General features: G+C 41.8%; 2 protein-coding genes across 3 annotated transcripts in view; one reads left to right on the top strand and one right to left on the bottom strand.

Annotated features, from left to right (window-relative positions):
* Positions 1–2,323, bottom strand: part of LOC110487260 (metal transporter CNNM1) — a 13,244-nt gene extending 10,921 nt beyond the window's left edge. The window contains exon 1 of one of the 2 annotated variants that reach the window (XM_036949077.1): positions 120–2,323. In XM_036949077.1, the coding sequence (XP_036804972.1) occupies positions 120–1,554 (1,435 nt within the window). In that variant the 5' untranslated portion in view covers positions 1,555–2,323. The remainder of the gene's footprint in view (positions 1–119) is intronic. The other variant, XM_036949076.1, reaches the window with a different exon arrangement.
* A 1,707-nt stretch (positions 2,324–4,030) lies between these two features.
* LOC110487262 (4-hydroxy-2-oxoglutarate aldolase, mitochondrial-like) overlaps positions 4,031–20,000 on the top strand; it is a 15,980-nt gene continuing 10 nt past the window's right edge. The window contains exons 1-7 of the mRNA XM_036949091.1: positions 4,031–4,321; positions 5,810–5,938; positions 6,831–6,958; positions 13,971–14,105; positions 14,749–14,845; positions 18,688–18,821; positions 19,141–20,000. The exon at positions 19,141–20,000 is cut by the window's right edge and continues 10 nt beyond it. Coding sequence (XP_036804986.1) covers positions 4,087–4,321; positions 5,810–5,938; positions 6,831–6,958; positions 13,971–14,105; positions 14,749–14,845; positions 18,688–18,821; positions 19,141–19,290 — 1,008 coding nt within the window. The 5' untranslated portion in view covers positions 4,031–4,086 and the 3' untranslated portion in view covers positions 19,291–20,000. The remainder of the gene's footprint in view (positions 4,322–5,809; positions 5,939–6,830; positions 6,959–13,970; positions 14,106–14,748; positions 14,846–18,687; positions 18,822–19,140) is intronic.

Here is a 20,000-nt window from a genome sequence, read left to right as displayed (position 1 = left end):
TGAAAGAGAGGGGAGGGAGAAAAGGAAAGATAGAGAGAGAGTGAGAGGGGAGACACACAATCATCATACTATCTTTTCTAGAGTTTCTTGGGTGATCTTACCCCCCCCCCCCTCCTTACCCTTCTTGAACTCCTCCAGCATGGCGTCCAGTTTGGTGTCGTTGAACACACAGTGCATGGGGTGTTTATAGAACTGTGTTATGGTCTTCAGATGGGTACAGTCATCCGGGTCAACGAACGCCAAGTCCTTCACGAACAGAATATCCACAATGTTCGACCGCAGGTTTTCGAACACCGGGATGCGCGTGTAGCCGCTCTGCATAATCTCCGACATGGTGTTGAAGTCTAGCACCGCTTCCGAGGTGAGCATGAAGCAGTCGGATAGCGGAGTCAGAACATCTTCTACGGTCTTGGTCCGGAGCTCGAGCGCGCCCTGTATGATGTTGAGCTCCTCTTTAACCAGGTCGTGGTACGGGTCGGTCACGCGCAGCATCTCAAGGAGTTTTTCCCGCGTATAAAAGTTACTGATCTCCTGGTGGAGGATGAAGTCCAGGAGTTTACTGATGGGGTAGGAGATGGGGAAGGAGAGAACCATGAGAAGACGGGTGACCCAGATGGTTTTGGACGCGATGGCCAGGCCGTGTCGCGACGCAACAGAGTGTGGCAGGATCTCCCCAATGAAAAAGATCCCAAACGCGCAGATAATGGTGGACAACCAGGTCATCCCCAGGATCTGACACATCCACACTGCGAGCGCCGCGTTGATCAGCGCGTTGCCCAGCAGCAAAGTGCACAGGACGTAGTTACCGTGCCGCCGCACGGACTCGATTTTCCTCGCGTATTTCTGCTCCTTGTCCGTGCCGCTGTTCTGCAAAACCTGGAGTTCCACCGGGTCCAACGCGAGCAGACTGAGGTTCAGGCCACTGAAGAGCGCCGAGAGGGCCAGTAACAGAACCGATACTAACACTTGAAGCCAGAGGTCCGGTTCGGCCCCGCGCTCCACCACGGCGACCCAGAAATCCCGGGTCCGGTAGTGCTCCCATTTGGACCCGTCGAAGGCACAAATCGAATAGTACTTAATCTTCTCTCCCCTGCGCAGGTTCTTAGCCAATACTTCCACCAACACGGAGTTCTGACTCGAAGCGGACTTGAAAGAGCCCAAGATCTCAATATCCGAGCTCCTGGCGTTTTTATCCATGCACATATTCCGCTTCGGGTGGACCTGCCCCTCTCTTCCCGGCCTCGGCTCCTCGATGAATGCTATCCAGGGAGCGGCGTTGGCTCTGGCCCCAGCGGTCCGGTTGAGCCTCTGTGGGGATGAGGCGTAGTAGACCCGCAGCATGAAGCGGGTTCCCTCCGTGGCTTTCAGCACCCCGTCGTCCACGGACAGCTCTCCCCCGGTCTCCTCCGGACGGAAGCCGAGCAGGGCGAGGGACGGGGAGGGGATGAGGCAGAGGGAGAGGAGAGAGAGGAACAGCAGCCGGGCTGGGGAGAAGGGTACCCTGGGGAAGAGGGGGGCGGTTCGGGACCGGGCAGCTACATCTTCCGCAGCCATGATGCAGAGTGAGATTCTCCGCCACACTACAGATGCGAACCGACCGAGTCACGTGGCGGTGGCGCGCTCACACTCCATCTGCCGGTGGTGGGTGGGGGACCAGTTCCTTTACAGCAGCTGCATTTCCCGGTGTTGTTGTTGTTGATGCTGATGATGCTTCTCTACTCTACTACACCATGCAGCTAACGGAGCGGCTGGCTGGACGCCTGTAGTCAAGTCCTTGTTTTGGTGGGAGAGAGAATTCACCAGAATTATGTAGTGACGTAATGCAATTTTGCACGAAGATGCCGGCTACGAATGCCAATAGGCACACGTACTGAGGCACACGTACTGAGACACACAGAAATAGAACACGGGAAGTTTCCATTCCAGATTGCTTCCCCAGTAATTGTCCAGTGATAAATATAATAAGACTTCATTATCAGATTCCTTATCAATCCCCCCACTCTGTCTAGCTGTTCTCGCTACACCCAAACTGAATCTGTTTTTGCGCACGGACAAATAGCAGCCTATGCTACTACCTGCACTGCACCTACAAAAACATCATTCCAAAGATGTCTATGTTTTTGTTCAGTGGGTTTATAATTACGTAAACAGCGTAGTCATCCTACTGGTATGTCTGCCTGTCTCTCTGTTATATTCCCATAACAACACTTTCTGGGCAGACGGAATGGAAACAAAAATAACTGCTGAAAGAATGTCGTGGATCGGATGTGGCTTTTATGAAACTATTCTCTCTCTCCCTCTCACCCTTCTCTCTCTCTCTGTCTCCCACTCTGCATCTCTTTCTCGCTCGCGCTCTGCCTGTTTCTCTCCCAATTCTCTCTTTATCCTACCTATCTCCCTCATTCGCCCCCCCCCCCCCCCCCCCCCTTCTCTCATACATGAACAAAAGGCTGAGGAGCAGTTTATTGTTGTGTAGAGTTGGCCGAGACACAGCCTGGCTCAGTAAACAGCTCTCCCTGATCAGCGCCAAGGCCAGGACTCTTTCAGACACACAGACCATGCTCAGAATGGTGATTATGCCTCCAGACTACACAAAGGTTCTATATAGAACCAAAAAGGGTTATATCGTTTGCTTCATGTATGGAACCCCTAAAAGTTCCATAGAGAACCCCAAATAACCCCTTTTTCTAAGAGCATACCTAGAACCAGTACCTGGTATAGTTTGAGGATAACATTAATAATATGTATATTTTTAAAGACATTATGCAAAGTAATCTCATGTGAAGCAATATCATTTTGTGAATTAGGACTATTGGGGTTTCAACGTGGATCACTCGTGAGTTGTCTTGTGTGTCGTCATAATATCATGATTGTAATATATCGGCTATAATCTCCAGAAGACGGCGGTATTGTACAACATATGATAATATGTGTGCTAACAATAATTCATGATAATCTATCCATCTTTACCTATAACTGATTGAAGCCCTGGTCATAGCTGTAGTAATATCACATATTCTATAGATTCAGGATCCATTGTCCTCATAATAAATTACATCACCCAGGTTCCAAAGAAACGTTATGATTTGCATATGGATATAGTATGCGAGATTTGGTCATTTAACAAAAACATTATCACTCATATCGGTAAGTAGCCTACTTTCTGAGGTTTGTTTTTCTAAACATCAAAAATACTCATCTTTCTTTAGATTAGTGGATGGCTACATCTCATTATTTTAATACTCTTTTGAATATTCGATGATGGTTGTTGACGTCAACCGCCTGTGTTCAATGGAAGGACTCTATGCCACTTGCCTCATATCATGAATATGCATAGCCATCTCGAGACAACTGCGATATAAAGTGTTTTTTCTCTAAATTGCGGTGATGTCACGTGTGCTACTTATATCAGCACACTCTAACAACCTAAGCGTTTCAAAATGTCTATTCAATCATATAAACCTCGCGTAGCACACGGGAGGTTAATAAGCCATTCATTGTTTGTTGTTGACCAAATTCGACACTCATTGACCGACAAAAACAAAAACTCCTTGCTTGTTGTGCGAAAAAACGTCACCTGCTGGAGGGAGACCGACTTTCCGCCGAGTCTGGCCTCTCCTTACCGCTTCATCTCTGCCAAAACTGAAGCAAGTCTGCGCTGCAGCCTAACCAGCTTGAAAGTTGCTTAGGTCCTACACCCCACTGAAATGCACATATTTTATTCACTGGTATGTCTTAATTCAATGTGCAAATGAGAATGTCCGAATAGTGATATTGAACTGAAAGTGTATAGAGATCGGCAACTTTGGAGAGTTTAGGCCTATATTCTTGGGAGCCCACAACTCGCCTAGCGCATAGAATAAACATGGGTAACGTACTTGTATTACTAGACTCGCTGAGGAAGGCCACCTGATTTCCAAAGCTGGGAAAATGTCAACCCCCCTGAACTTTTTGTCAATATTTAGAGAGCGTCGTTGCATATTAACTGGGCTGGCATAGTCTGTGCAACATCTGTTGGTGTCGGCCACCGTACCTTGTCAACCCACCCGCTTCTGCAGCCAAAATACAGCCGTTCCATTTGACACAATGTTCGGTGTCAAAACTCTCCGAACTGTCGGTCCAGCAGTGTGTAGACGTGGTGCCTCTGTGCTGTGGAAGCCAACTAGGACCCAGAGCCGAACCCAAAGCGCGGCGGCTGGACAGAGAGTGGACATCGGGGGGATCTACCCGCCAATAGCCACGCCGTTTACTCAGAAAGAGGACGTGGACTATCAGAAACTGGATGAAAACCTGCAGAAGTATGCAAAGATTCCTTTCAAAGGTAATTACAATTTACAAAGTATTTTCTGCAATGACTGACTGGTTTGTCCTGGTTCAAGTTGTTGTATTGTCTGTCTTCTTTGCAAATCGAAATTAATTATGAAAATGAAGACGACATGATCAGAAGATAATACATTATTTCGTATGCATATTAGTCTATGTAGTCTAAAAATATTGCGTTTCCCGACGAAAGTGTCCTAACAGTCGCCTATAGTCTAAATGTGACAATTAAACCTATATCTTGCGTTGAGAAGGTAGTACCGTGGTCGTGTCGGTGGCCTCGTTTGTCATATAGATTGTCAGCCACTTAATTTGGTTAGGGGCCAGGCCCAGGGGCAAGGTCCGACAAGAGGTGCACGTTTGCAGGCAAGGTACAATATATTGGTATAGTCCCCAGTGGAGGGTGTTTGGTGCCCTCTGGCCGATTCCCACGGTCAGTCGCGTTTTCCTGTATACTGACGTTTCAGGGCTAGGCGCTGTTCTTTCACGACTTGGATCAAATCAAAGTTTATTTGTCACGTGCGCCGAATACAACAGGTGTAGTAGACCTTACAGTGAAATGCTTACTTACAGGCTCTAACCAATAGTGCGAGAAAGGTATGTGTGTAGGTAAGTAAAGAAATAAAACAACAGTAAAAAGACATTTGAAAATGAGAGTACGAGGGTTTAACAGTAGCGAGGCTATATACAGACACCGGTTAGTCAGGCTGATTGAGGTAGTATGTACATGTAGATATGGTTAAAGTGACTATGCATATATGATGAACAGAGAGTAGCAGTAGCGTAGAGGGGTTGGCGGGTGGTGGGACACAATGCAGATAGCCCGGTTAGCCAATGTGCCGGTTGGTCGGGCCAATTGAGGTATTATGTACATGAATGTATAGTTAAAGTGACTATGCATATAAGATAAACAGAGAGTAGCAGCAGCGTAAAAATAGGGATTGGGGGGGGGGGCACACAATGCAAATAGTCCTGGTAGCCATTTGATTACCTGTTCAGGAGTCTTATGGCTTGGAGGTAAAATCTGTTGAGAAGCATTTTTGTCCTAGACTTGGCACTCCGGTACCTCTTGCCATGCGGTAGTAGAGATGGCAGGCAGCTTTGCCCCAGGATGTACTGGGCCGTACACACAACCCACTGTAGTGCCTTGCAGTCGGAGGCCGAGCAATTGCCGTACCAGGCAGTGATGCTCGGCCTCTGACCGCAAGGCACTTACAGAGGTTAGTGCGAACAGCCCAGTACATCACTGGGGCTAAGCTGCCTGCCATCCACGACCTCTATACCAGGCGGTATCAGAGGAAGGCCCTAAAAATTGTCAAAGACCCCAGTCACCCCAGTCATAGACTGTTCTCTCTCCTACCACATGGCAAGAGGTACCGGAGTGCCAAGTCTAGGACAAAAAGGCTTCTCGACAGTTTTCACCCCAGTTTTTACCCCCAAGCCATAAGATTGATTGGTGCAAACATGATGAAGATGTTCTGTGTTCCAGGTCTGGTGGTGCAGGGCTCTAATGGAGAGTACCCGTACCTGGCGGAGGAGGAGAGGGTAGAGGTGGTGAGGAGGGTCAGACTGGCACTGCCCACAGACAAGCTGGTCATGGCAGGATCCGGATGTGAATGTAAGGCCCTGTGTGAGTCTGTGTGACCGAGAAGGAGACCATGTGACTCTCATTAATGTAACTGACCGATGACCACCTATAGGAACCATATGAAAGATGTCTACCAAATTGTACAGCAAAAATGTGTTCATGTGCGAAGTGTGAATACTGTGATTTTGACTATTTCAGGAGACACTTTACCTCTCAGCCCAGCTATAGAGTTTTAATATCATGCGGTTTTATTGGCTGATAATGGTTGTCCAATAAACCCAATAACACAATCTTTTATTGGGCTGTATAGTCATTGCTACCACATCATGCCCCTGTAATGCCCCAGTGTTAACTACTGAAAAGGATGGCCACTTTCCTATATTGTATAGGTTACAACATGACATTAACATGGTGCACTTAGCCTACCTAGAGATGTTACAACACAGTACATAGCCAGTAATATAACATTTGAAATGTCTATGTTCTTTTAAAACTTTTAGAGCGTAAAGTTTCCCTCGTTTATTTCCCTTTTGTTTATTATCTACTTCACTTGCTTTGGCAATGTAATGATATGTTTCCCATGCCAATAAAGGCCTTTAATGGGATTGAATAGTGTTGTAAACATGGATCTGAATAAATCTCTTTCTCTCTCCTTTTCTTTTTCTCCCTTTTCTTTCTCTCTCCCATCTCGCTCTCTCCGTCTTTATCCTTTCTTCTCCTTTCTGTCCCTCATTCCTTCTGATCCCTCCCTCCCTCCCTCCCTCCCTCCCTCCCTCCCTCCCTCCCTCCCTCCCTCTCTCTTTCTTTCATTATTTTTCTCTCTCTCTGTCTCCCCCTTATCTCTCCTCTCTAACCTTTCCCTCACTCCGATCTTTCCCCCGCACCCTCACTTTCTCCCCCTCTCTCACCTGCCCCCCCTCAGCCACCAAAGCTACAGTAGTGATGACAGAGAGGATGGCGGGGGCGGGGGCAGACCTGGTTCTCGTGGTAACGCCATGCTTCTACAAGGGCATGATGGACAGCAGGGCGCTGGTTCACCACTTCACACAGGTCAGCTGATTTTTCTACTACTTCTACTACTTCTTCTACTACTACTTCTGCTACTTCTACCTCTACTACTACTACTTCTACTACTACTTCTGCTACTTCTACCTCTACTTCTACTACTACTTCTACTTCTTCTACTACTTCTTCTTCTACTACTACTTCTTCTACTACTTCTTCTTCTACTACTACTTCTTCTTCTTCTACTACTACTACTTCTACTACTACTTCTACTTCTTCTTCTACTACTTTTTCTACTGCTACTTCTTCTTCTTCTACTACTACTACTTCTACTACTACTTCTACTACTACTTCTTCTACTACTACTACTTCTACTACTACTTCTTCTACTGCTACTACTACTGCTACTACTACTACTTTTACTTCTACTGCTACTTCTTCTTCTTCTTCTACTACTACTACTACTACTTCTACTACTACTTCTACTACTACTTCTTCTACTGCTACTACTACTACTTTTGCTACTTATTCTACTGCTACTTCTTCTTCTACTACTACTACTACTACTTCTACTACTACTACTACTACTTCTACTACTACTTCTACTACTACTTCTTCTACTGCTACTACTACTACTTCTACTACTTCTACTACTACTTCTTCTACTGCTACTACTACTACTTCTACTACTACTACTACTTCTACTACTACTTCTACTACTACTTCTTCTACTGCTACTACTACTGCTACTACTACTACTTCTACTTCTTCTACTACTACTTCTGCTACTTCTGCTACTACTACTACTTCTACTACTACTTCTACTACTACTACTACTTTTGCTACTTCTACTACTACTTCTACTTCTACTACTACTTCTGCTACTTCTACTTCTGCTACTTCTACTACTTTTACTATACTTCTGTTACTTCTGCTACTTCTACTACTTTTACTACTACTACTTCTGCTACTACTACTACTACTTCTTCTGCTACTTCTACTTCTACTACTACTACTACTTTTGCTACTTCTACTACTACTTCTACTTCTACTACTACTTCTGCTACTTCTACTTCTGCTACTTCTACTACTTTTACTATACTTCTGTTACTTCTGCTACTTCTACTACTACTACTACTACTTCTACTACTACTACTACTACTTCTACTACTACTACTTGTACTTCTACTACTTCTTCTTCTCCTCTTCTTATTCTTCACACAAAACAGCTGTCCTCTCTAATAGAGGTCGACCGATTAATAGGCATGGCCGATTAATTAGGGCCGATTTCAAGTTTTCATAACAACCGGTAATCAGCATTTTTGGATGCCGATTATGGCCAATTACATTGCATTCCACGAGGAAACTGTGTGGCAGGCTGATCACCTGTTACGCGAGTGCAGCAAGGAGCCAAGGTAAGTTGCTAGCTAGCATTAAACTTATCTTATAAAAAACAATCAATCTTAACATAATCACTAGTTAACTACAGATGGTTGATGATATTACTAGGTTAACTAGCTTGTCCTGCGTTGCATATAATCAATGTGGTGCCTGTTAATTTAACATTGAATCACAGCCTACTTCGCCAAACGGGGGATGAATTAACAAAAGCGCATTCGTGGCAAAAAAGCACAATCGTTGCACAAATGTACCTAACCATAAACATCCATGCCTTTGTGTCACTTCTCTTGCGTTCATTGCACACAGAATCAGGGTAGATGCAACAGTTTGGGCCGCTTGGCAAGTCCTCAACTGGCAGCTTCATTAAAAAGTACCCGCAAAACACCAGTCTCAACGTCAACAGTGAAGAGGTGACTCTGGGATGCTGGCCTTCTAGGCAGAGTTGCAAAGAAAAAGCCATATCTTAGACTGGCGAAATAAAATAAAAGATTAAGATGGGCAAAATAACACAGACACTGGACAGAGGAACTCTGCCTAGAAGGCCAGCATCCCGGAGTCGCCTCTTCACTGTTGACATTGAGACTGGTGTTTTGCGGGTTCTTTTTAATGAAGCTGCCAGTTGAGGACTTGTGAGGCGTCTGTTTCTCAAACTAGACACTCTAATGTACTTGTCCTCTTGCTCAGTTGTGCACCGGGGCCTCCCACTCCTCTTTCTATTCTGGTTAGAGTCAGTTTGCGCTGTTTTGTGAAGGGAGTGGTTGTACGTTGTATCAGTTTCTTGGGAATTTCTCACATTCAATGGGCTTCATTTCTCAGAACAAGATTAGACTGACGAGTTTCAGAAGAAAGTTTCTAGCCATTTTGAGCCTGTAATCGAACCCACATGCTGATGCTCCAGACACTCAAATAGTCTAATGAAGGCCATTTTTATTGCTTCTGTAATCAGGACAACAGTTTTCAGCTGTGCTAACATAATTGAAAAAAACTTTTCTAATGATCAACTAGCCTTTTAAAATGATAACTTGGATTAGCTAACACAACATGCCATTGGAACACAGGAGTGATGGTTGCTGATAATGGGCCTCTGTACGCCTATGTAGATATTCCATAAAACATCGGCCATTTCCAGCTACAATAGTAATTTACAAAGTTGCATCTCTAGGGGCGCTATTTCATTTTTGGATAAAAAACGTTCCCGTTTTAAGCGCGATATTTTGTCACGAAAAGATGCTCGACTATGCATATAAGAAAACAATCTGAAGTTTCAGAATCTGCAAAGATTTTGTCTGTAAGTGCCCCAGAACTCATTCTACAGGCGAAACCAAGATGATACGTGAAACAGGAAATGAGCAGAATTTCTGAAGCTCTGTTTTCTAATGTCTCCTTATATGGCTGTGAATGCGACAGGAATAAGCTTAGACCTTCTGCCATTTCCCCAAGATGTCGGCAGCATTGTGACGTATTTGTAGGCATATCATTGGAAGATTGGCCATAAGAGACTACATTTTCCAGGGGTCCGCCCGGTGTCCTTTGTCTAAATTTGTGCGTAATCTTCAGGTGCGGGCATTTTCTCCTGGGATTCAGGAGAGAAAGCACACTTCCACGAACGATATATCATCGAAGAGATATGTGAAAAACACCTTGAGGATTGATTCTAAACAACGTTTGCCATGTTTTCAGTCGATATTATGGAGTTAATTTGGAAAAAAGTTCGCGTTTTGAGGACTGAATTTTCAGAGTTTTTTGGTAGCCAAATGTGATGTACAAAACGGAGCTATTTCTAATACACAAAGAATCTTTTTGGAAAAACTGAGCATCTGCTATCTAACTGAGAGTATCCTCATTGAAAACATCAGAAGTTCTTCAAAGGTAAATTATTTTATTTGAAGGCTTTTATGTTTTTGTTGAAATGTTGCGTGCTGGATGCTAACGCTAAATGCTAACGCTAAATGCTAACGCTAAATGCTAACGCTAAATGCTAACGCTAAATGCTAACGCTAAATGCTAACGCTAAATGCTAACGCTAGCTAGCTACTTTTACACAAATGATTGTTTTCCTATGGTTGAGAAGCATATTTTGAAAATCTGAGATGACAGTGTTGGTTACAAAAGGCTAAGCTTGAGAGATGGCATATTTATTTCATTTAATTTGCGATTTTCATGAATAGTTAACGTTGTGTTATGCTAATGAGCTTGCTGATAGATTTACACAATCCTGGAAACAGGGGTTTTTTCATAGCTAAACGTGACGCAGAAAACGGAGCGATTTGTCCTAAACAAATAATCTTTCAGGAAAAACTGAACATTTGCTATCTGAGAGTCTCCTCATTGAAAACATCTGAAGTTCTTCAAAGGTAAATTATTTTATTTGAATGCTTTTCTGTTTTTTTGTGTAAATGTTGCCAGCTGAATGCTAATGCTAAATGCTACGTTAGCCATCAATACTGTTACACAAATGCTTGTTTTGCAATGGTTGAGAAGCATATTTTGAAAATCTGAGATGACAGTGTTGTTAACAAAAGGCTAAGCTTGAGAGCTAGCATATTTATTTCATTTCATTTGCGATTTTCATGAATAGTTAACGTTGCGTTATGGTAATGAGCTTGAGTCTGTATTCACGATCCCGGATCCGGGATGGGGAGATCAGAAAGGTTAACAATGTCTACACTGTATTTCTGATCAATTTGATGTTATTTTAATGGACAAAAAATGTGCTTTTCTTTCAAAAACAAGGACATTTATAAGTGACCCCAAACTTTTGAACGGTAGTGTATACCATATGTCTTAATATTGTAATGAAACAGCAGAGAGCAGGTCTCGAACCTTCGACCTTCTAGCCCGAGGTCCGGCGCGCTATCGACTGTGCCGCAAAAGCATGCTCCAGTGGCAGAGTCGATATCTGCGCTTATAAACCCAGGGTCATTACAAAATATACCATATGTCTTAATATATAATATATACCATATGTCTTAATATATAATATATACCACATGTCTTAATATATAATATATACCATATGTCTTAATATATAATATATACCATATGTCTTAATATATAATATATACCACATGTCTTAATATATAATATATACCATATGTCTTAATATATACCACATGTCTTAATATATACCACATGTCTTAATATATACCACATACCTTAATATATAATATATACCATATGTCTTAATATATACCACATGTCTTAATATATACCACATGTCTTAATATATACCACATACCTTAATATATAATATATACCATATGTCGTAATATATTATATATACCATATGTCTTAATTTATACCATATGTCTTAATATATAATATATACCATATGTCTTAATATATAATATATACCATTTGTCTTAATATATACCATATGTCTTAATATATACCATATTTCTTAATATATACCACATGTCTTAATATATACCATATTTCTTAATATATACCATATGTCTTAATATATACCACATATCTTAATATATAATATATACCATATGTCTTAATATATAATATATACCACATGTCTTAATATATACCATATGTCTTAATATATAATATATACCATATGTCTTAATATATAATATATAGCACATGTCTTAATATATAATATATACCATATGTCTTAATATATAATATATACCATTTGTCTTAATATATACCATATGTCTTAATATATACCATATTTCTTAATATATACCACATGTCTTAATATATACCATATTTCTTAATATATACCATATGTCTTAATATATACCACATATCTTAATATATAATATATACCATATGTCTTAATATATAATATATACCACATGTCTTAATATATACCATATGTCTTAATATATAATATATACCATATGTCTTAATATATAATATATAGCACATGTCTTAATATATAATATATACCATATGTCTTAATATATAATATATACCATATGTCTTAATTTATACCATATGTCTTAATATATAATATATAGCACATGTCTTAATATATAATATATACCATATGTCTTAATATATAATATATACCATTTGTCTTAATATATACCATATGTCTTAATATATACCATATTTCTTAATATATACCACATGTCTTAATATATACCATATTTCTTAATATATACCATATGTCTTAATATATACCACATATCTTAATATATAATATATACCATATGTCTTAATATATAATATATACCACATGTCTTAATATATACCATATGTCTTAATATATAATATATACCATATGTCTTAATATATACCATATGTCTTAATATATAATATATACCATATGTCTTAATATATACCATATGTCTTAATATATAATATATACCACATGTCTTAATATATAATATATACCACATGTCTTAATATATAATATATACCACATGTCTTAATATATACCATATGCTAATTCGTTTGAGGCTATGATTACGCTCCCGCATGCAGGGTGGGTAGTATCAAGAAGTTTATATATAATACATACCTTATGTCTTAATATATACCATATGTCTTAAAACCTCTAGTGACTCCCCATCCCTCATGCGGGAGCGTAATCATCGACTGACACTAATTAGCATAACGCAACGGACATAAATATTCCTAGAAAATATTCCTATTCATGAAAATCACAAGTGAAATATATTGAGACACAGCTTAGCCTTTTGTTAATCACCCTGTCATCTCAGATTTTCAAAATATGCTTTACAGCCAAAGCTAGACAAGGATTTGTGTAAGTTTATCGATAGCCTAGCATAGCATTTTGTCCAGCTAGCAGCAGGTAACTTGGTCACGGAAATCAGAAAAGCAATCAACTTAAATCGTTTACCTTTGATGAGCTTCGGATGTTTTCACTCACGAGACTCCCAGTTAGATAGCCAATTCCAAAAATATAATTTTTGTAGGCGAAATAGCTCCGTTTGTTCTTCACATTTGGCTGAGAAAAATATTCCAAATTAGCTCCATAATATCGACAGAAACATGGCAAACGTTGTTTAGAATCAATCCTCAAGGTGTTTTTCAAATATCTATTCGATAATATATCTACCGGGACAATTAGTTTTTCAGTAGGACCGATTGGAATAATGGCTACCTCTGTATTTTACGCGAGAATCACTCTGGGAGCCATTAGGTGACCAGTTGCGCAATGTAGCCGCTTACGGGTATTCTTCAACATAAATGCGTAAAACTACGTCACAATGCTGTAGACACCTTGGGGAATACGGAGAAAAAGTCATCTGGTTGATAGTCCATTCACTGCTCAATAGGGACACATTGGAACGCAGCGCTTTCAAAACATGAGGCACCTCCGGATTGGATTTTTCTCAGGCTTTCGCCTGCAACATCAGTTCTGTTATACTCACAGACAATATTTTAACAGTTCTGGAAACTTTAGAGTGTTTTCTATCCTAAGCTGTCAATTATATGCATATTCTAGCATCTGGTCCTGACAACATATCCTGTTTACTACGGGAACGTTATTTTTCCAAAAATGAAAATACTGTCCCCTAGTCACAAAAGGTTCATATATTCCACATGTCTTTAATATACAGTCTGTACCATAGAAATAGAATTCAATAGATACATAATTATTCTGATTCTATGGCCTGGGCCGGGGGGTTGTGTTTGGACCCGGTGTTGTCTCTGTCTCCCCCTGCAGGTGGCAGACAGTAGTCCAGTACCAGTAGTTCTGTACAGTGTCCCGGCTAACACAGGTCTTGACCTCCCTGTTGATGCTGTGGTGAGACTGGCCCAACACCCTAACATACTGGGACTCAAGGACAGCGGAGGAGACGTGAGTCCTCACACACACACGCACACACACAATTTATTTATTTGATTGATTGATGGATCAGTTACCGACCGTGCTGACTTGTTGCAAGTGATTTGACTGACTGATGGTTGCTAAAAACGTTTTCAGATTTCCCCTGTGGGTTTTCCCACTGTGTGTGTGTGTCGTTCTCTGTTTTTTCTATCCTTTGAACATCGCAGCATTTCAGGTTTATTTGGAAACGGTGGTTCATGTCTTGACTGACAAGAGAATAAAACAAAAACAGAGAGGGATGAATATTGCATAGAAAACTCCCTTCATCTCCTCTTTTGAAGTATCTCTTCTCACCTGTCAAAACTCGTTCCTCGTTCCATTCTCTCTCTCTCTCTCTCTCTCTCTCTCTCTCTCTCTCTCTCTCTCTCTCTGTTTATTTATCAGTAGTTAGTTAGTGATGAGAGTTGTTTGGTACTACTGGCCTACTGCTCCTCCTGACAACAGTCCTCATCCTGACAGCAGGGAGGAGTGATGGGGAGAACATGCTGGCGGCATCCCAAAAGCCACCCTATTCCCTATATAGTGCACTACAGTTGACCAGGGCCTATAGGGACGCACCCCACTGTGTTTCTCTCCTTTTACATCCCTGGGTTTTTCTCCTGTCGTTCCTCAGATCACCAGGATCGCTCTGATCGTTCACAAAACGAAGCCGCAGGATTTTCAGGTTCTGGCGGGTTCCGCTGGGTTCCTTATGGCGGCGTATTCCGTGGGTAAGAACTTAGAACCTGGCACACAGACCCTATAGCTTAGAATCTAGAACCTACGACATAGAATGTAGAATTTAAGAACCACAAACATAGAACCTAGAACTTGGAACTGACATTGACCATCTCAATTCCCTCTCTGGTAATCACTTAGCGTTACATCACATGGTGTAGGGTACTAAACATCACTTCTCTCCTACGCTAGCTAGAACCAACCCACTTTGTACTGCAGACAGGTATGACTATCTGAAAACCTTAGGGGATAGAGATAATAGAGTATGAACGACTAATGAGTCGTTCTCTTTGTCAGATTATACTGTCTCTGTATTATACAGTATCTGTCCTACAGAGCTCTCTCTCTGTCTCTCTGTCTCTCTGTCTCTCTCTGTCTCTCTCTCTGTCTCTCTCTCTGTCTCTCTGTCTCTGTCTCTCTCTCTGTCTCTCTCTAGCTCTCTCTCTCTCTCTGTCTCTCTCTAGCTCTCTCTGTCTCTGTCTCTCTCTGTCTCTCTCTGTCTCTCTCTCTCTGTCTCTCTGTCTCTGTCTCTCTGTCTCTCTCTCTCTCTCTATGTATGTCTCTCTGTGTCTCTCTCTGTGTCAGTAATATAGATTATTTTATTTAACTAGGTAGGTCAGTTGAGAACAAATTCTTATTTACAATGACCTACCAAAAGGCCTCCTGTGGGCACAGGGGGCTGGGATTTACATTTTTAAAATAAATTAAATAAAAATATAGGACAAAACACATCCCGACAAGAGAGACAACACAACACTACATAAAGACAGACCTAAGACAGCAACACATGACAACACAGCATGATACCAATACAACATGGCAGCAGCACAAAACGGTGTACAAACATTGGTCACAATTCATCACACAAAGCAGCCGTAACTGTCAGTAAGAGTGTCCATGATTGAGTCTTTGAATGAAGAGATTGAGATAAAACTGTCCAGTTTCAGTGTTTGTTGCAGCTCGTTCCAGTCGCTAGCTGCAGCGAACTGAAAAGAGGAGCGACGCAGGGATGTGTGTGCTTTGGGGACCTTTAACAGAATGTGACTGGCTGAACGGGTGTTTTATGTGGAGGATAAGGGCTGAAGTAGATATCTCAGATAGGGGGGAGTGAGGCCTAAGAGGGTTTTATAAATAAGCATCAACCAGTGGGTCTTGCAACGGGTATATAGAGATGACCAGTTTACAGAGGAGTATAGAGTGTAGTGATGTGTCCTATAAGGAGCAGTAATATAGTGCAGAGTGTAGTGATGTGTCCTATAAGGAGCAGTAATATAGTACAGAGTGTAGTGATGTGTCCTATAAGGAGCAGTAATATAGTGTAGTGATGTGTCCTATAAGGAGCAGTAATATAGTACAGAGTGTAGTGATGTGTCCTATAAGGAGCAGTAATATAGTACAGAGTGTAGTGATGTGTCCTATAAGGAGCAGTAATATAGTGCAGAGTGTAGTGATGTGTCCTATAAGGAGCAGTAATATAGTGCAGTGATGTGTCCTATTAGGAGCAGTAATATAGTGTAGTGATGTGTCCTATAAGGAGCAGTAATATAGTGTAGTGATGTGTCCTATAAGGAGCAGTAATATAGTGTAGTGATGTGTCCTATAAGGAGCGGTAATATAGTACAGTGATGTGTCCTATAAGAAGCGGTAATATAGTGCAGAGTGTAGGGATGTGTCCTATAAGGAGCAGTAATATAGTGTAGTGATGTGTCCTATAAGGAGCAGTAATATAGTGTAGTGATGTGTCCTATAAGGAGCAGTAATATAGTACAGTGATGTGTCCTATAAGGAGCAGTAATATAGTGTAGTGATGTGTCCTATAAGGAGCAGTAATATAGTACAGTGATGTGTCCTATAAGGCGCAGTAATATAGTGTAGTGATGTGTCCTATAAGGAGCAGTAATATAGTACAGAGTCTAGTGATGTGTCCTATAAGGAGCAGTAATATAGTACAGTGATGTGTCCTATAAGGAGCAGTAATATAGTACAGTGATGTGTCCTATAAGGAGCAGTAATATAGTACAGTGATGTGTCCTATAAGGAGCAGTAATATAGTACAGAGTGTAGTGATGTGTCCTATAAGGAGCAGTAATATAGTAGAGAGTGTAGTGATGTGTCCTATAAGGAGCAGTAATATAGTACAGAGTCTAGTGATGTGTCCTATAAGGAGCAGTAATATAGTACAGAGTCTAGTGATGTGTCCTATAAGGAGCAGTAATATAGTACAGAGTGTAGTGATGTGTCCTATAAGGAGCATTAATATAGCACAGTGATATGTCCCATAAGGAGCAGTAATAGAGTGTAGTGATGTGTCCTATAAGGAGCAGTAATATAGCGTAGTGATGTGTCCCATAAGGAGCAGTAATATAGTGTAGTGATGTGTCCTATAAGGAGCAGTAAAATAGTACAGAGTGTAGTGATGTGTCCTTTAAGGAGCATTAATATAGCACAGTGATATGTCCCATAAGGAGCAGTAATAGAGTGTAGTGATGTGTCCTATAAGGAGCAGTAATATAGCGTAGTGATGTGTCCCATAAGGAGCAGTAATATAGTGTAGTGATGTGTCCTATAAGGAGCAGTAAAATAGTACAGAGTCTAGTGATGTGTCCTATAAGGAGCAGTAATATAGTACAGAGTGTAGTGATGTGTCCTATAAGGAGCAGTAATATAGTGTAGTGATGTGTCCTATAAGGAGCAGTAATATAGTACAGAGTGTAGTGATGTGTCCTATAAGGAGCAGTAATATAGTGTAGTGATGTGTCCTATAAGGAGCAGTAATATAGTGTAGTGATGTGTCCTATAAGGAGCAGTAATATAGTGTAGTGATGTGTCCTATAAGGAGCAGTAATATAGTACAGAGTCTAGTGATGTGTCCTATAAGGAGCAGTAATATAGTACAGAGTCTAGTGATGTGTCCTATAAGGAGCAGTAATATAGTACAGAGTCTAGTGATGTGTCCTATAAGGAGCAGTAATATAGTACAGAGTCTAGTGATGTGTCCTATAAGGAGCAGTAATATAGTACAGTGATGTGTCCTATAAGGAGCAGTAATATAGTGTAGTGATGTGTCCTATAAGGAGCAGTAATATAGTACAGTGTGTAGTGATGTGTCCTATAAGGAGCAGTAATATAGTACAGAGTGTAGTGATGTGTCCTATAAGGAGCAGTAATATAGTACAGAGTCTAGTGATGTGTCCTATAAGGAGCAGTAATATAGATGATCTGCAGAGAGGAGGAGCTCAAGTACAGGATGTCTAATGGCATGTGACTGGGATCTGGTGGGTGTGTTTGTACCGTGTGTCTGTACTTTGTGAGTGTGTCTGTATTGTGTGTCTGTACTGTATGTCTGTACTGTGTGGGTGTGTCTGTACTGCGTGTGTGTACTGTGTGGGTGTGTATGCACCGTGTGTCTGTACTGTGTGTCTGTACTGTGTGGGTGTGTCTGTACTGCGGATGTGTACAGTACGTATTGTGCATGCGTGTATGTGTTATCTGGTGTGTGTGTGTGTGTGTGTGTGTCTGCGTTGTTGAGATCCAGAGCTCCTTCATCGACCTCAGGATGCTGAAGGAAGGGGTGTGTCATATGGCTGTCAATCAAAATGCATATTTGAGGAAATTATAACGGATGTCAGTCACACACACACACCGCAAGGGTCCAGGGCCCAACTGCCAATCATTACAGTTAGATATGCTTCCATAACCTGTCAATCAAATTGTAGGAATATGAAGGAGCAGGTCACATGTGAGTGTTAAAGCTGTTTCAGATCAATAATACTGACAAGAGTCCCTTTGTGTGTGTGTGTGTGTGTGTGTGTGTGTGTGTGTGTGTGTGTTGCAGGTTGTGTGGGCGGTGTGTGTGCGCTTGCCAACGTGCTGGGGCGTGAGGTGTGTGAGCTGGAGCAGCTGTGTGTGTCGGGGCGGTGGGAAGAAGCCACTGCTCTGCAGCAGCGCCTCATAGAGCCCAACACTGCTGTAAGTCAAGCTGCATAAACCCTATGTAACCCTACATAAGAGTTGACATAGAGCCCAACACTGCTGTAAGTCAAGCTGCATAAACCCTATGTAACCCTACATAAGAGTTGACATAGAGCCCAACACTGCTGTAAGTCAAGCTACATAAACCCTATGTAACCCTACATAAGAGTTGACATAGAGCCCAACACTGCTGTAAGTCAAGCTACATAAACCCTATGTAACCCTACATAAGAGTTGACATAGAGTCCAGCACACCTTTGAGTGAACCTACATAGCCCTAAATAACCCCCCCATCCACTCCTCTCTTTGTTGCTAGGTGACCAGGAAGTTTGGCGTTCCCGCTCTCAAGCAGGCGATGGAGTGGTTTGGTTACCACGGTGGCACCTGTCGCTCTCCTCTTCAACCGCTCTCAGAGGCTGAATCACAGCAGCTTAGACTGGACTTCTCCACCAACGGCTGGCTCTGAAGGGGACAGGGGGCGGGACTGAGTAGAAGACAGGGGACTGGGCTTGCTCCAGGTTGAAGTTGCCATCATAGAATAGAATGCGTAGAACATTATGGCATCATTGACTTGAATGTGGATTTCCTTTCTACTCATTCTAATTATATGGTTGTCTCTAACCACAGATCTAGGATCAGGTGACTCTACACCCAGTCCTAACCTTAACCATTAGGGAGTTGATAAAAGATGTGACCCTGTATCAGTTGTTAGGGGCAACATCAACCTACTGTGACTGTTTCATACATGCATAGCTTCCTTCCCTTCCTGGCCTTAAATCTAAGAGGACTTGATAGTTGGAAGCAATAACCAATCCAGTCCTTTCACCTATCAGTGGTCTTGCTGCCTTGCTATATAGGAGGCCGTTGTGAGGGTGTTGTGTGTTAGAGACGTCAACACTGTAGGACTACCCCAAGGCTTCCCACCTGTAATGGCCATAGGGGTTTTCAATGTGTCCCACATCACACCCTATTCACTACATAGTGCACTGCGGTTGACCAGAGCCCTATGGGTCCTGGTTAAATAGTAGTGCACTGTATAGGGGAATGGGTTGCCATTTTGGGACGCACCCTTTGACATGAATTAAATACAGCAGGAAATAAAAAGACATGTAAGGAATCAGTTTGTTTATATTCCCGAAGGATGTTTTTCAAATAAAGAGAAAGACCACCTACCCA

This window comes from Oncorhynchus mykiss, chromosome 17 (genome assembly GCF_013265735.2).
Source record: "Oncorhynchus mykiss isolate Arlee chromosome 17, USDA_OmykA_1.1, whole genome shotgun sequence".
NCBI lineage: Eukaryota > Metazoa > Chordata > Actinopteri > Salmoniformes > Salmonidae > Oncorhynchus > Oncorhynchus mykiss.
The sequence above is the reverse complement of the archived record's forward strand: the minus strand, read 5'-3'. Positions and strand labels throughout refer to the sequence as shown.